Here is a 14,878-nt window from a genome sequence, read left to right on the forward strand (position 1 = left end):
CCAATATTATTGAGGGGACAGGAAATTGCACTCATATTTCATCACAAACCAATGAGGAAGCAGCATATTAATGAGAAGGATGTACATTATCCAAGTTTGAGCAACAGAAGTCTCCTAAGTATTTTAAAAGATGTTTTATGTATTATTTACTGTAGTATAATTTTTATTACTCACTTTTCTCTTTGCATCTTAATTACAATTGTATATTGATACTATATGTGCTTTGTTTGATAGAATATGTACTAGAATCTCATTCATTCATTCACTCCCTCCCTCACTCATTTGTCTGTCAACACATATATCTATCCTCCTCTCCTAAGAGACCACTGTGCTGGCAGATATATAGGACCTGACCCTAACCCATAAGGAGCTTATCACTTAGGGAAGGAGAAAGCGCTAATAACTGCAATGGTAAAAATAGTAAAAATGGATAAATACTCCAAGAGAGGTACAAAAAGATAGGATAAGTCGTTGGATGTGTAGAATAGGAGAGGCTGTTGTAGATGGAATCAGTGTGATCAAGATCCTGGGAGAAAAACAACAGAGAGAGAATGCGGATGTGTGTATAAAGAGCATGTTCATTGCTTAATGGCATGATGGTGGGGTCAAGGTAGCCAACCAGGTAAAGTTTTTGTTTTTTTTCAAAGGGATTATATATTAGCTATACAGTATTTTATTGTAGAACCATTTTCTCCTTTGATTTTCCTCTTGGAAGAGAAGATTCCATCAGAAATTGCTAAACCATGCTAAAGCCACTTGAACTAACTGGCTTAGGCAAATCAATACTTTTATGAGACTTGAAACTTTATTTGAGAAAGACATGGGATGTTATAATGAAAATTCACTTAGTATAGTAACACCTTGACAGTTGTTGCCAAATCTGTAAGTGATCTTTTTTTTTTTTCGGTACGCGGGCCTCTCACTGTTGTGGCCTCTCCCGTTGCGGAGCACAGACTCCGGACGCGCAGGCTCAGCGGCCATGGCTCACGGGCCCGGCCGCTCCGCAGCATGTGGGATCTTCCCGGACTGGAGCACGAACCCGCGTCCCCTGCATCGGCAGGCGGACTCTCTACCACTGCGCCACCAGGGAAGCCCTGTAAGTGATTTAATGTGAAGTGAAATTAGCTCCTGGAACTTCTGAGATATAAAAAAGCCAGAGACTTCACTTTTGAACCTTGCTTTAATAAACTTTTATTACACACGAAGAGGAAATTTTTACTTTATGAGGACAGAATTAATTTGGGATGGAAAAATTTAACTTCATTTTGAAAACTGTAATCATGACAATTTGAGCCTGCCTTTGTAAAAGGACATTAGAAGTTCCTGTTGGTAGGGTTTTTAAAATTTCTCCCCAGAACTGGAGAAGATGATATTGTGATATAACCAAGATTTTTAACCTTGAGGTTATTCAGGATGTAACAAGAGTATAATGGGTTTCCTATACTTCCTTTGTAGGTCTTTTATTGAAAATAATAAAAGTAATCATTTAGGTTTATAAAGTACATTTGCAAAGTAATTTAGCATATAGGAACTTAAAAATTCAGAATACTTTCTATTTTTACTGAAATAATAAAAAATTTAAGTACAATGTAGAAAATTAATAGTAAGACAAGCCTTTAAAAAAAAAATGAAAGCAATGATTTCAGTTTACTTGTCACTCTAATCCAAAATTCTCATTTTTGTTCGGTTTTGCACATCCACTTATCTGTGGCTTCTATACATGGGTATCTCATGACACTCACAATTTCTTATTTTACTTAAATAGACTATACTTCTGCTTTTAGGGAAATGGCATCTTAATATCCACATCAGATTTTTATGTATTTTGCTCTTCAAAAGAAAAAAAGGATGTTGTTACAAAGCACAGGAAACGCAAACTTTCACTTCTGATTAATTAGGAGAAAAACTGTGGCTGCCTTATGCTGAAACTTTGTCAGTTCCACATAATAGGACATTTAAGAACCTGTAATAACTCTGCTTCTTATTTAGTCCAGAATATTTGACAATACTGTATTTTCAACTACAGAGCTAGCTGATGAAGAGATGGAAATTCCAGAGCTGTTGAGTCTCTGACATTTAAACAACTCCAAGGTGAGAAAAAGCCAATTAGAAGCATTCAGAATACTACCTTGAGGGGTTTGGTGTTCCTGGCATGTTGGTATCTGGTTTCCTGAGGCCACAGAATGGACACCCAACACTGGCCCGTGCAGGGCACTTGGGCTGCCCATGGGGAAAAGGGGAAGTGAATGTGGTCTTGCTTGGCTCCAACTTCTCCGTGGGGCAGACAGTGGAAGAATCTAATCTGCTGATGAAGGGTCCTTTGCATCCACATTTTCCACTTGCTGCAATTTCACTAGTTCAAGTAGCAGCTAAACATGGCAGGGAACATTCTGAAATACTGATTTATTTTCCCAGGCTTACTTCCTTTTACCCCATCCCTATTCCCCCCCCCCCCACACACTCAATTAGCCATTTTGCATTTATTGCCTCAAGAGAAGGAATTCTTGGCAGAAAAATACGAGGTTGGGAGGAGAAGACAATCCTAGGTTTAGAGTCTCAAAGGATTCATGCAACTCAGGAGAATGAAAAGGACTGAGGTGCAGACAATCTGCTTGGAAGAATATCTGTTGAGCTAAAACAAATCTTCCGGCCCCCAAGAACAGATAAAAGGTTTTTCCTGCCGGTGGGGCTGGGGCTTAGGGTTGTGAGAAGGGAAGTCATGAGAATTCAGATGTGGTTGCCTGATACAGGAACACTGCATCCTGACTGTTTGTACCCTCTCCCCTGCAATCCCTGAGGTGGGGGTGGGGTGACAGTTACTCTGATGAACTGCATGATGTGGGAGGAGAGTGATCCTGTCTCTCATGTCCAGGGTGAAGTCCAGATAGGAGGCTATCTCAGGACTACATGTGTGAGAGGCCTGAGACAAACTTACCACATTCCCCTGTGCCCAGCACAGCGCTGGTCAGGGCACATGAGGGGTGCACAGAAGTGATGCAGAGCCTCAGCCCACCTCATGGCGCTTCCAATGGCCCAGTGTGTCACAGAAGAAGCCTTGTCCCCATTGATGGGGGACAACCCAGGTGAGTCCTGCATGGGCTAACTACTGAGGACCAGAAGGGAATGAGGACATCTCACGAGAGGCCAGCATGCACAGAGGGCAGCCTTGAGAATTGGGGCTTGAGCTAAACCTCTCCAGCCTTACCTACATACAAACTCCCTGGATCCTAGATGGTGTTATGGACTGACTTGCATCCCCTTACCTCTCTGCCAAAATCCATATGTTGAGGTCCTAATCCCTAGTATGTCATAATGTGACTGTACTTGGAGTTAGGCTCTTTAAATAGATGACTAAGTTAAAATAAAACTGTTAGCATGGGTCCTAATCCAATCTGATCGGTGGTGTCCTTATAAGAAGAGGAGATTTGGACACACAAAGAGACACCAGGTATGTGCATGCACAGAGGAAAGACCAGGTGAGGACAGAGAGAGTAGGTAGACATCTGTAAGCCAAGGAGAGAGACCTCAGAAGAAACCAACCCTACTGACACCTTGATTTTGGACTTCCAGCCTCTAGAACTGTGAGAAAATAAATTTCTGCTGGTTACACCACCCAGTCTGTGGTGTTTTGTAATGGCAGTCCTAGCAAAGTAAACACAGGCAGAATCCAGAGGAAGAAGACGTAGGATCCTGAATTGACTGTGATTAAGTGTCCACCAGTTTGGTAGAATGGGGTATTGAAATGGAATTTTAGTTGAGTTACAGAAAGATAAAGAATGTTTTATTTCTGGCATCTCTGATTATGGCCTGAGATAGGAATCCACTTCATGTGTTTGATTTAAAATGTGTAATTCAACAAACATTTATTAAGCCTTTGAATAGAACTACTGAGCAAAAATATTTTTCTCATTACTTGTCAAGGAGCCTAAAATGTAACTATTAGATGACTTTTATTTGGGGGAGGGTCTTGAAACTTTTACCAGCAGGCTTCCTTTCTAAGGATGCAAATATATCCCTTGTGTTTGGGCGGGGGGGGGGGGGTGCGGAATATTAAGTTGTCAGATAAAACCTTACTTGGCTTCTACATTATGGCAAAGCTCCCTGAGATCCATTTACATCAATGGTTCTCCAAGTATGCTTCTTGGATTAGCAGCATCAATGTCACCTCTGAACATTGGAGAATTAAAATTCTCAGTCTCACCCCAGGCCCAGGGAATCAGAAGCTCTGGGGCTGGAGTTCAGCGATGTGTGTTATAAAAAACACTCCGAGTAGTTTTGATGCCAAAAGTTTTGTTTTATTTAAGGAACAAAGTTATTTTTTAAAATAAACAAATAAATTTATTTATTTATTTATTTATTTATTTATTTATGGCTGTGTTGGGTCTTTGCTGCTGCATGAGGGCTTTCCCTAGTTGCTGCGAGCGAGGGCTACTCTTCCTTGCGGTGCGCAGGCTTCTCATTGCAGTGGCTTCTCTTGTTGTGGAGCACAGGCTCTAAGCATGCGGGCTTCAGTAGTTGTGGCACGTGGGCTCAGTTGCCCCAAGGTTTGAGAACAACTGGTGTACAGGATGGTTGCCTGAGTAAGAGACTGTTGGGGTGGGTGGTGGAGAGGCAGGGAGAACAGAACCTCTAAAAAGGGAAGAGTATGGAAACACTTTATGTTCAAATTCTTGCTTGCTTTTGGTACTTTAACCCTGTCAGAAAGGAAGAAATTTTTCTCTACCCTTCTGTGTTCCTCTGGCTGGTCCAAGAATGAAATTGACATGAGACAGATTAACAGGAGAAAATAAAACAAAAGTTTAATAGCATGTATGCACTGGAGAGGCCCAGGAAAACTGAGTAACTCACTAAAATGGCTGAAATCCTCACCTTAAGTATTATCTTCAGCTAAAGACAAAAGAGGATGTTGTGGGTAGTTGTTCAGGACTGCAAAGGGGAGGAAGGCAATTCATATGGAGATGAAAAAGCAAATGTTTGGTAAACAAATGTTTGCTGGGTCGTGCAGAGACAATGGGGCACACAGAGGACTCTGATCTCTAGGCTCTGCTGAGTTTCCCCCATCACAGTCCACATTTGCAGATATCTCTGGTGATAGCTCTAATCTGGGAACAGGCCCTTTATCCAAATTCTCTTAGACAGTTAAGGGGGGAGGTAGCAAGAAAAACTTCCCAAGTCTTCTGTTTCTTAAAAATAATCAGTCTAAATCAATTCTCATACCAAAGAGACACATTTTGGGGTGGCAGATTTTGTTCCCCTACAGCCCTATTATCCCGTCATCAGTATTTAAATTCCATTCTGCATCATTGTACCATTAGTTCACTTGGCTCTGCCCTTTTCAAAACAGTTGAGCTAATACAGCCTCTCATTTCAGACTTGTAAATGATTTTAACTTAAAGCTTAAGTCAGAACGTAAGTATAGTAACAGTTAAAATGGAGATATGTTATCAAACTAAGGACTAGAGTCTTTAATATCTTAAATACCTTTTCAGAAGATCTAATATGTATTTCATGATGTCTGTAAATTACATAAATGCCTTTTAATTCCTTTGTTATACTCATTGATTGAAATAACCAAATTTAAGAAGATTAACTCCAAATAGTTTCCTCTGATGTATTGCGGATGTGCAGACTGCTGATTAGCTTAATTTTTAAAGTCAGGATAAGAAGTGTAAGTCCTTGTGGAATTATCTGTTGAGTTTGCTTATGGTAGGGATAACCAGCTAATCGTTTAAGTTTTAGGATCGAAAAAATATTTCATGAACTTAGATTTAACCAAGACATGTACTAATATTTAAGGAGGTTCAATCCAAAGGATAGGGCAGAGAAGTAGAAATGATTGGCAAAAATTGAGTCAATGGGGCAGAGGGGCTAGGGACAGACAGGAGGGAGGATCTGAAGCCAGCTTAAGTGTTGTGGGTTCTATGGCATCTGGACTGGGGAAGGCAGGTTCTGTTACCCAAAGCTGTGGGTCATACCAGAATCCATAGAATGAGCAGAGCAGAGCAGAGATTATAGTGAAAACCCAAGAGTGATAGGAATACCTGCCATTTTACAGAAAATAATGCTAGAGTGTTTATTTTCCTTGGTGCTTTTTTAGAGGATGCTAAAGTATCTTTGCAAACGTGCAGTAACTGAGTAAATCCCTTATATCATTTTATCATACCCATTTCTATGAATAAGCCCTCAAAATATTAGTTACTGCAATATTTAATACTATATCATATGAGTGGTTTGCTGAAATGCATCATGGGTAAGTGTTGTGATTTTAAAATATGTTCACAAATTCCTTGGCACCCCTCCTTTCAAGAGGTGGAGCCCGATTTCCCTCCCCTGGAGTGTGGGCTAGACTAGATGACTCATTCCTAGAAAATAAAGCAGAAGTGATGGTGCACTATTTTGGAGACTAGGTCGGAATAATCCTGTGAATTCCTCCTCATGCTCTCTCTCTCTCTGCTCACTTGGTCTTGAGGGATGCCAGCTGCCCTGTCGTGAGAAAAGGTCCACGTGGTGGGGATTTGAGTGAGCCAACAGTACTGAGTAACCATCTTGGAAGTACATCTTCAAGCCTCCAGATAATTACAGCTCCTGCTAACATCCCTACCGCAACCTCACTAGGGATTCTGAGCTAGAACCACTCAGTGAAGGTGACCCAGAATTCCCAACCCACAGAAACTGAGAGATACTAAATATTTGTTGTTTTCAGCTACTGAACTTTGGGTACTTTGTGACACAGGAACAGATAACAAATTCAGTATATATATTGTTGAGTTGATGTGAATGTTGTGACATGGAGAAATTATGAATTTGGGATTAATTCAGGCAATTGTCAGTGTTCAAGAAATTTCCCCTTTTTATAACAAAAATACTCTGTTAACTCTCTGGGTTTATGGCATATACTTAACTCATTTTAAACAAAATTTCCTAATAATCATGGTTACTTATTGCTGATTAAAAGACAACTGTCTGAAAAAAAAAAAGAAATTTTAATCCTATGGTTTGGACATGCAAGCAGTACAGACGGTAGGTGTATAAGTCAGCTCAGGCTGTCATGACAAAATACCGTAGACTGGGAGGCTTCAACAGTAGAAGCCTTGATTTTCTCATACTTCTGGAGGTTGGAAGTCCAAGGTCAAGGTATCTGCCATTCAGTTTCTGGTAGGGGATCTTTTTCTGTCTTGCAGACAGCTGTCTTCTCACTGTGTTCTCACATGGTAGAGGTGGTGGGGTAGAAGGGATGAAGTGAGAGAGAGAGGATGCGAGAGCGGGGGGCGGGGGGAGAGCCCGCAAGAGCGCACTCTGGTGTCTCTTCTTATAAGGACCCTAATCTTAGTGTATCAGGGCCCCATCCTTATGATCTCATTTAACTTTAATCACCTCCTTATAGTTTCTATCTCCAAATCCAGTCACAATGGGGGTTGGGGCTTCAATATATGAATTTTAGAGGGAAACAATTTAGCCAGTAATCAAAGTCTGAGATGGGGTGGGAAAGCAGGTTGTTGTCCAAATTATCCTCTCCTGAGGTTGGGGAGAAGTGCAGTGAATGGGGGATGGAAACCAAACAGCATTTGAGGCTTCCATGGGGCCAGAATGCAGAAGGGGGAGGTCTTTCATCCAAACTGTTGGTGTCAAAATCAATTAAGCAAAGTGAGAAGCCAGGGCTGCTGAAGTAGCCTGTGACTGGAGGGATAGAGCCCAAAACAATACTGGCAGTCAGAGTATGGAGACGGGAGTCGGAAATCTAGGGAGGAAGATCACAGCAGTGAATGTAGAACAAGTACTGGCAGGTAATTCTTACAAATAGGCATGAATGCACATGGTGGGGTTATGTTTGCTGCAGGCTGGTGCCTGGGATGACTGGCCACTACTGTTCTGTTTCTCCTTGCAGGACACCTCTGACACCCAGTGTGTGTGGGTTTTCCTTCCACCAACAACCAGTTCTCCAGTACTCCAGACACCAGCTAGAAGTCCTTCAATTTAGTTCACTTCTGACACTAATTACCTGGAGTACGCACCAGATTCCACAAGGTAAGAGCTCCATCCCACAGGGCTGTTTCCACTTCAGATGCTGGTCACAAGACCTCAGTCTCCAGTACTTTGGACCAACTGGCTGTCATTTGGGGATTCCCACAACCCACTCCTCAGGTTCAATAATTTGCCAGAATGGCTCTTGGAACTCAGGAAAGCATTTTACTGACATTTACCAGTTTGTTACAACTGAACCACTGTTAGATATTGTTACAGGCTGAATTTTGTCTGCCTCAAATTCATATGTTGAAGCTCTAACCCCAGTGCCTCAGAATGTGACTGTATTTGGAGATAGGGCCTTTATAGATGTGATTAAGTTAAAATGAAATTGTTAGCATGGGCCCTAACCCAATCTGACTGGTATCTTTATAAGAAGAGGAAATTTGGATACACAAAGAGACACCAGGGATGCGCATGCACAGAGGGGAGACCGTGTGAGGATGCAGAGAGATGGTGGCCACCTGCATGCCGAGGAGAGAGACTTCAGAAAAAGCCAAAGTTCCCACCACCTTGATGCTGAATTTCAGAACTCTGAGAAAATAAATTTCTGTTGTTTAAACCACTGTTTTGTTGTATTTTGTTATGGCAGCCCCAGCAAAGAGTGGATATCCTTCAATCTCATCTTTAGCAGCCAGAGGCAACCCAGGGCCTGGCATACATGAGATCTGCTCAGTCCAACCCCAGCATCACTGCCCACATGTGGCTATTGTGCACTTGACATGAGGCTAATCCGAATTGAGGTGTGCTATCTGTGTAAGACACACTCTAGATTGTTGAAACCTTCGTATGAAGAAACCCCCACAAAATCTTTAATATTTTCATATTGATTACATATTTATCAATAATATTTTGGATATCTGGGGTTAAATAAAATGTATCACCAAAAATTAATCTCACCTGCTTTTTTTTTTAACTTTAATGTGGCTACTAGAAAATTTCAAATTATGTATGTGCTTTGCCTTACATTTGTGGGATGGAATTGTACTAGATGTTTAAAAAAAATCTTTTGAGCCATGGGAACCTCTTGTACCCTTATTTTCTTCATGCCTAAGACTTGAAATTAGGTGGACTCTAGAATTCTTCCCCTGGTAGGAGTGCAGAAAACGGTATTGACGATCCAAAGAAGAATAGACATATCACAGGTGAAATAGGAGGACAGCAAAACTTCCTGGAGTTCCTTTATTGGAACTAATCCACGCATTAACAATTACCAACAGGGACTTCCCTGCCGGTCCAGTGGTTAGGACTCCACACTTCCACTGCAGTGGGTGTGGGTTCAATCCCTGGTGGGGGAACTAAGATCCCACATGCCGCGCAGTACGGCCAAAAGAAAAACTAAAACCCAACAACAACAACAAAAAACCCAAAAAAACAATTACCAACAAAAGAACTACAGGTGGTGAAGGCAGTGTTTAAAGTAGGGTAAATGCAGACCCAGAGGCTGAGAATTCTTTGCAGTGATCACAACTGGTCTTGATTATTACCTGGTGTATCAGTCAGGGTTCTCAGCTGCAGACAACAGCACCATCTTTGGCTAACCTGAGCAAAAATGAAAGACTTAGAAATCAAGATAAGGCACAGAATTGCTGCTGAGGCTGCAGAACCTGTCTTGTTAAATGGGCCAAAGGACTAGAAAGACAGCCCAGGTCATCCTGCCTGAGCAATAGGTTAGGATGGCACTTCTCACCCTACTGCTCCTGGCACTTGAAGCCCATCTGGTGGAGCCTCTATGCCACCACCTCCTCTGCACTCTGACACTGCTCCAGGGTGCTTTCTCAGCTGTCCATACCTCTAATCACTCTTCCAAGATCAAAGTCACAGGTTTGGGGAACTGACTGAGGGAGCTGGGTCACTGGGGCTCTAGAGCCCATGCTGCTGGGGGTGAGAAGAGGGAGGATGTGGCACCTTAACTCCTGAAAGAGGTGGAATCTGCCTCCCACCAAGACTCACATGAGGGGAATCAGCCACACGGGACATGGATTTGGATGAGTGTAGACAACGAAAACAGAAAAAAAAATTCAGACCAGTACAAAGACAGGAAGAATCCTTTTCCTCAGGACTGTCTTAGTTTTGTGGAGAGCAATAAACTCAAGAGCTACACTATAGTTAATCTGTATTCTATTTATGTTATTATTTATATAATAAACCCTTTCATAGCATGCAGTATGATCATATATATATATAAATATAAATATGGTGGTCACTCTTCTAAATGTTTCATAAATATTAATTCTGCTAACCTTCATATCAACTTCTCTATCATCATCTCTATTTATGGATGGTTAAACTGAAGCCCAAAGAAGTAAAGTAACTTGGCCAAAATCACACAGCTAGTAGGTGGTAGGAGAGAGTTGAAGCTATGTAGTCTGGGGTTCCAGGACTGATCGTTTAACTACTATACCACACTGCTCCTTACTATAGCAATTTTTATCTGTAGTTATGCTTAAGAAGATGTTTAGTAAGCAATATATAATTTATTCCATTATGTGGGTTCTATCCTTTGAACCATTTTTACTGTCTTTATATATAAAGCCCTGAGTTTACAGAGAGAAGTCATTGAATAGCGGGTGATGTAATTAACAACTGCAATCAAGCAACTTACATACAAGTTGTAAAGATCAGATAAATGACAGATGTTACAGGATAGTTCATGATAAGAAAATACTTCATACTTTTGGCCCCAGAGGACTCTTACTTTAAGAAATGTTTCCAACTTCTTTTATAAATAATTCTTTTTTCTTACCCCCTTATATGATTTTTCAGTGATTTTCTAAAAATCAAACTTTTATTTTGTTGTGTCAAGATATTGAGTCCTATCCAGACCCCTGGTTATACAGGAATTTACTCATGTTTTCTAATAGAACTTGTAAGGTTTCATTTATTTACATTTAGAGCTTTATCCATTTGGCGGTTATACTTATGTGTGGTGTGAGGTATAGATCTAAAATTTGATCTTTTCCCAAATAGTTATCCAGCTGTCCCAATATCATGTTTTAAAAAGCCCATCCTCTTCCAGTGATTTAAGACACCATCACCTAATTCAGACTTCTAAAAGTAAAGCCATTTCTTAAAGTGAGACAACAGACTTTATCAATAACATTTCATTAAAAGGCAAGATTGCTCACTTTTCTCAAGACCATCTGATTTTGATCACTTCAGAAAACTGAGAAATTTGCTGTGGCTGAAGTACAGCTGTGATACTCAGAAACGTTGCTTATTTAAGAGAAAAACTGTCCTTACTTTTTAAACTCATCTGACTTTTGAGAACTGAGAGACGCTTCTTTCCTACTGTCTGGTGTATATCAGGGACCCTGAAACCACAGAAGCAAGGGAAGCCGAACACACAATCACTTGTCTGATAACGGCCGTTTCCCTTTATCTCATGTCTTGAGCACATCTGAGTGCCATGCCCAGCAGTTCAAGGATCTCTCTTTCTCAGCTTGTATTTACTGCTTTTTTATTAGAAACTTTTTTTTTTTTCCCCGGTACGCGGGCCTCTCACTGTTGTGGCCTCTCCTGTTGCGGAGCACAGGCTCCGGACACACAGGCTCAGCGGCCATGGCTCACGGGCCTAGCCGCTCCGCGGCATGTGGGATCTTCCTGGACCGGGGCACGAACCCGTATCCCCTGCATCGGCAGGCGGACTCTCAACCACTGCGCCACCAGGGAAGCCCTATTAGAAACTTTCTCGTCTAATGGTTTCCTGAGCGTAGATTAGAAATTTGCAACAAGAGACATTTTCTCTGGTAAGGAATTACTTTGGTTATGAACTAATGGGAACTAGTGGTACATATTTACTGTTAAATATTCTGTTTCCTCTTTTACAAATATCACACATTGCACAAATATTTGTGGTGTGCCTTCCAAATACAAGGTGCAACAGTGTGTTACAGAATGACATATGCTGGGTTCTGGTTTCAACTTCCCAGTTTCGCTTGTATGGTATTTTTTCCTCTATTTTCTTCTAGTTACATGATTATGCAGATGTTACATGCATATCCCAGATATAAAATCTCAGGGTTGGTAGGAAGCTTAGCAGTTACTTGATTTATCAGCCACGTCTTGCAGCCACTGGTGCTCCGCTCATGTTTAAAATTTTATTAGAACAGATGGATCAGAGTGAGTTCAGAGAAGGTACATCTATGGAACTTGACAAGTTACTGACTTGAATCACAGAATGGTGATTGTAAGGAAGGTAGTTCAGATAAGTGCTGTATGGGGAAAAGAAGAAATGGAAGAAAACAAGTGGCCAATATACAGGGAACTATATAATTTATCATACAAGCCAGAACATTTTTGAGGGTGAAAGGGATACTATCAATAATTATGTTAGGACAATAGACACAAGCTGGGACTGTCCTTGGTAAATCACAATAGACCTATAGTAATTTAGGAAGGTGGAAAGAGTAAGCATACTGTCCATTAAGAACCTAGAGCTATCATAAGGGCCTGACGAGTGTGTTTACGGGACTGCCCAGATAAATTTTTCCTCCTGGTATAATCGTAGTCTTGACACTTAAATTTACGTTTGCAGTTAAGGGGCAAAACAATCAGACCTGGGGATCAGAGATGCTTTCTCTGCAGCCTCTCAATAGTCTCTTCAATTTGTTTCAATACCAAGGAAATCAGATATCTCAGACCAATGCCGGATGTGGCAGGAATCCCAGGACAATCCACAACTTCCCTGCCAATTTAGGGTTATCTGCCTGGAACCATTTCAACTGGCAGCGGCAAGTACCTTATGAAGCAACCAGGATGAAGCTGTTACCAGAATGAAGTTGTTACCAGGATGAAGTTGTTACCAGGATGAAGATCCATGTCAGCTAAGGCTTGCTAAGTGTGTCACGCATTCAGCTAAGATTTACTGCCTGTCTGTTGCCTTACTCGTATTTCATTTAATCATATGTCCCCATGCGGCTGCTCTTCTTGCTTCATCTTACGTAAGAGGAGACTCAGGCTCATAAAGCTAAGTGACTCTACCAAGGTGACAGCTGAACAGGGACTAGGATAGAGACTCAAGCCTGCTCCTCTTTCTCGTTCTGCCACGTACTGGCAGGTGGCAGAAGCGCCCGGAGACGTTCGGGGAGGTCCATAATAGGCCACGCACTGCCCTGCTCCCTTGGCCTTGGACATCCACCTCCCCTTCGATAAAGTGCTCCAGTGGGTGAAGCCGAAGGAGAGGCAGCGAACGGATACACGCGAAGGCTTAACTCGGTCCGTGAAGTTCGGCCGAGTAGGAAAGGCTCGCTCCGCCCTCCCCCAACATTACGGCGGCTGCGTCAACAAGCTGCGGCCCACACTCAACATGGCGGCGGCGGCGCCAGCGGCCTCCTGCCCTTCTCCATCATGGCGGCAACCGGACCCGCCTCCGCGGGCGCCGGAGTCATGTGACCCACACAATGGCTGAGCACCTACTCCAGGCTTCCCGGCAACGCCAAGTGAAAGTCATGACAGCCGCCGCGGGTTCGGCGGGCCAAGCCGCGGTGCCCCTGCTGCTGTGCGCGCTGCTGGCGCCCGGCAGCGCGTACGTGCTCGACGACTCCGACGGGCTGGGCCGGGAGTTCGACGGCATCGGAGCTATCAGCGGCGGCGGGGTGAGCAACGGGGGCTGGGACGCACGGTTGGCGTCAGGGCACAGCTCCGTCTCGCCCCACAAGCCCCCGCGGCGTAGCCCAGCGTTTCGACGCTCTCCCGTCGCGGCCCGGCTGCCGGCGGGCGCCCTTCGCCTGGCTGTCCGGACCCGCCGGCCGCGAGGCTGTAACCTGCGTTTGCTGGTTTAAAATGAACTTGTAGAGCCAGTTAGATTTAACACATCCGGGGGTCCACCGAGTAAGTGACAGGTCTAGATAGTGACAAGGCTGGAGCTCAAACCCTTCCTTTCTCTGGGCAGCGGGGCCTGTGTGGGTGTGGGGGGGGGGGTCTCTTCGCCTTGGAGAGGGCACTCTGGGAGGGTCGCTCCAGAGACGGCCAGGGAGCCGAGGAGCATCCGTCTGCTGAAGAGGATGCCCCAGTGGGATGCTTTGGCTGTGCCTCTTCTTTTTTAGGGAGGGGGTTCGGGAGTCCTGGACCAGTACTGCAGGATGCGGTTGGGCTCTTTCAAAGGGTCAACTACCGAATAAGTTTTTTTTTTTTTTTTTTTTTTTTTTTTTGGCGGTACGTGGGCCTCTCACTGTTGTGGCCTCTTCCGTTGCGGAGCACAGGCTCCGGACGCGCAGGCTCAGCGGCCATGGCTCACGGGCCCAGCCGCTCCGCCGCATGTGGGATCTTCCCGGACCGGGGCACGAACCCGCGTCCCCTGCATCGGCAGGCGGACTCTCAACCATGGCGCCACCAGGGAAGCACCCGGATAAGTTTTTGTTTGGAGGCACAGCAGGTATCTCAAGGCCTCTTTAGGAAGGTGAGAGGCTAGAAACTGTCTGGGACTTTTTTTTTTTTTCTTTTTCTAATGGCAGGCTACACCAGTATCAACTGATAGTTTAGGATTGTTTACTGTTGGAGGATTGTTTTCCCCTGGGATGGCAAAGGCCTAAGGGGGTGAGTTGCCCTCTGGAAGGGGCAATGCCTCATTGGTGGCTATTTATGTGTGTGAGGAGAGGGAAACGGTGGGTCACCAGTCAAGATAGTGACTCACCACCGTTAAGATGCGTAAGAATCACCTGGTCGTTTGTTTCCATGCAGACTCTGGCCTCCCCGCCAGCTCCCATTCTGACTTTACAGTTCTGGAGTGGGGCCTGAGAATTTGCTTTTTAACAAATGCGCCAGTGCCTTCTCATACTAAATGTTGAGAGAACTATTTTCCTGATTCAAGGATCTCTGGAGCAAGCGGTTTTCTGTTTTTTAAATAAAATTTTAA

At 43.4% G+C, this 14,878-nt stretch overlaps 1 protein-coding gene across 7 annotated transcripts in view; it reads left to right on the forward strand.

The window, feature by feature from the left end:
• Positions 1-13,327: 13,327 nt before the first annotated feature.
• GALC (galactosylceramidase) overlaps positions 13,328-14,878 on the forward strand; it is a 62,967-nt gene continuing 61,416 nt past the window's right edge. For 2 of the 7 annotated variants that reach the window (XR_002173122.3, XM_019919695.3), the window contains exon 1: positions 13,334-13,619. Coding sequence is in view for 3 of the 7 variants with exons in the window: in XM_019919695.3 (XP_019775254.1) it covers positions 13,425-13,619 (195 nt within the window). In the remaining 4 variants the exon portion in view is untranslated. Of the gene's footprint in view, positions 13,620-13,774; positions 13,855-14,878 lie in introns of those variants that run through there. The other 5 variants (XM_019919705.3, XM_019919715.3, XM_073800162.1 and 2 more) reach the window with 5 other exon arrangements.

Source organism: Tursiops truncatus, chromosome 2 (assembly GCF_011762595.2).
Source record: "Tursiops truncatus isolate mTurTru1 chromosome 2, mTurTru1.mat.Y, whole genome shotgun sequence".
NCBI classification, from domain to species: Eukaryota; Metazoa; Chordata; class Mammalia; order Artiodactyla; family Delphinidae; genus Tursiops; species Tursiops truncatus.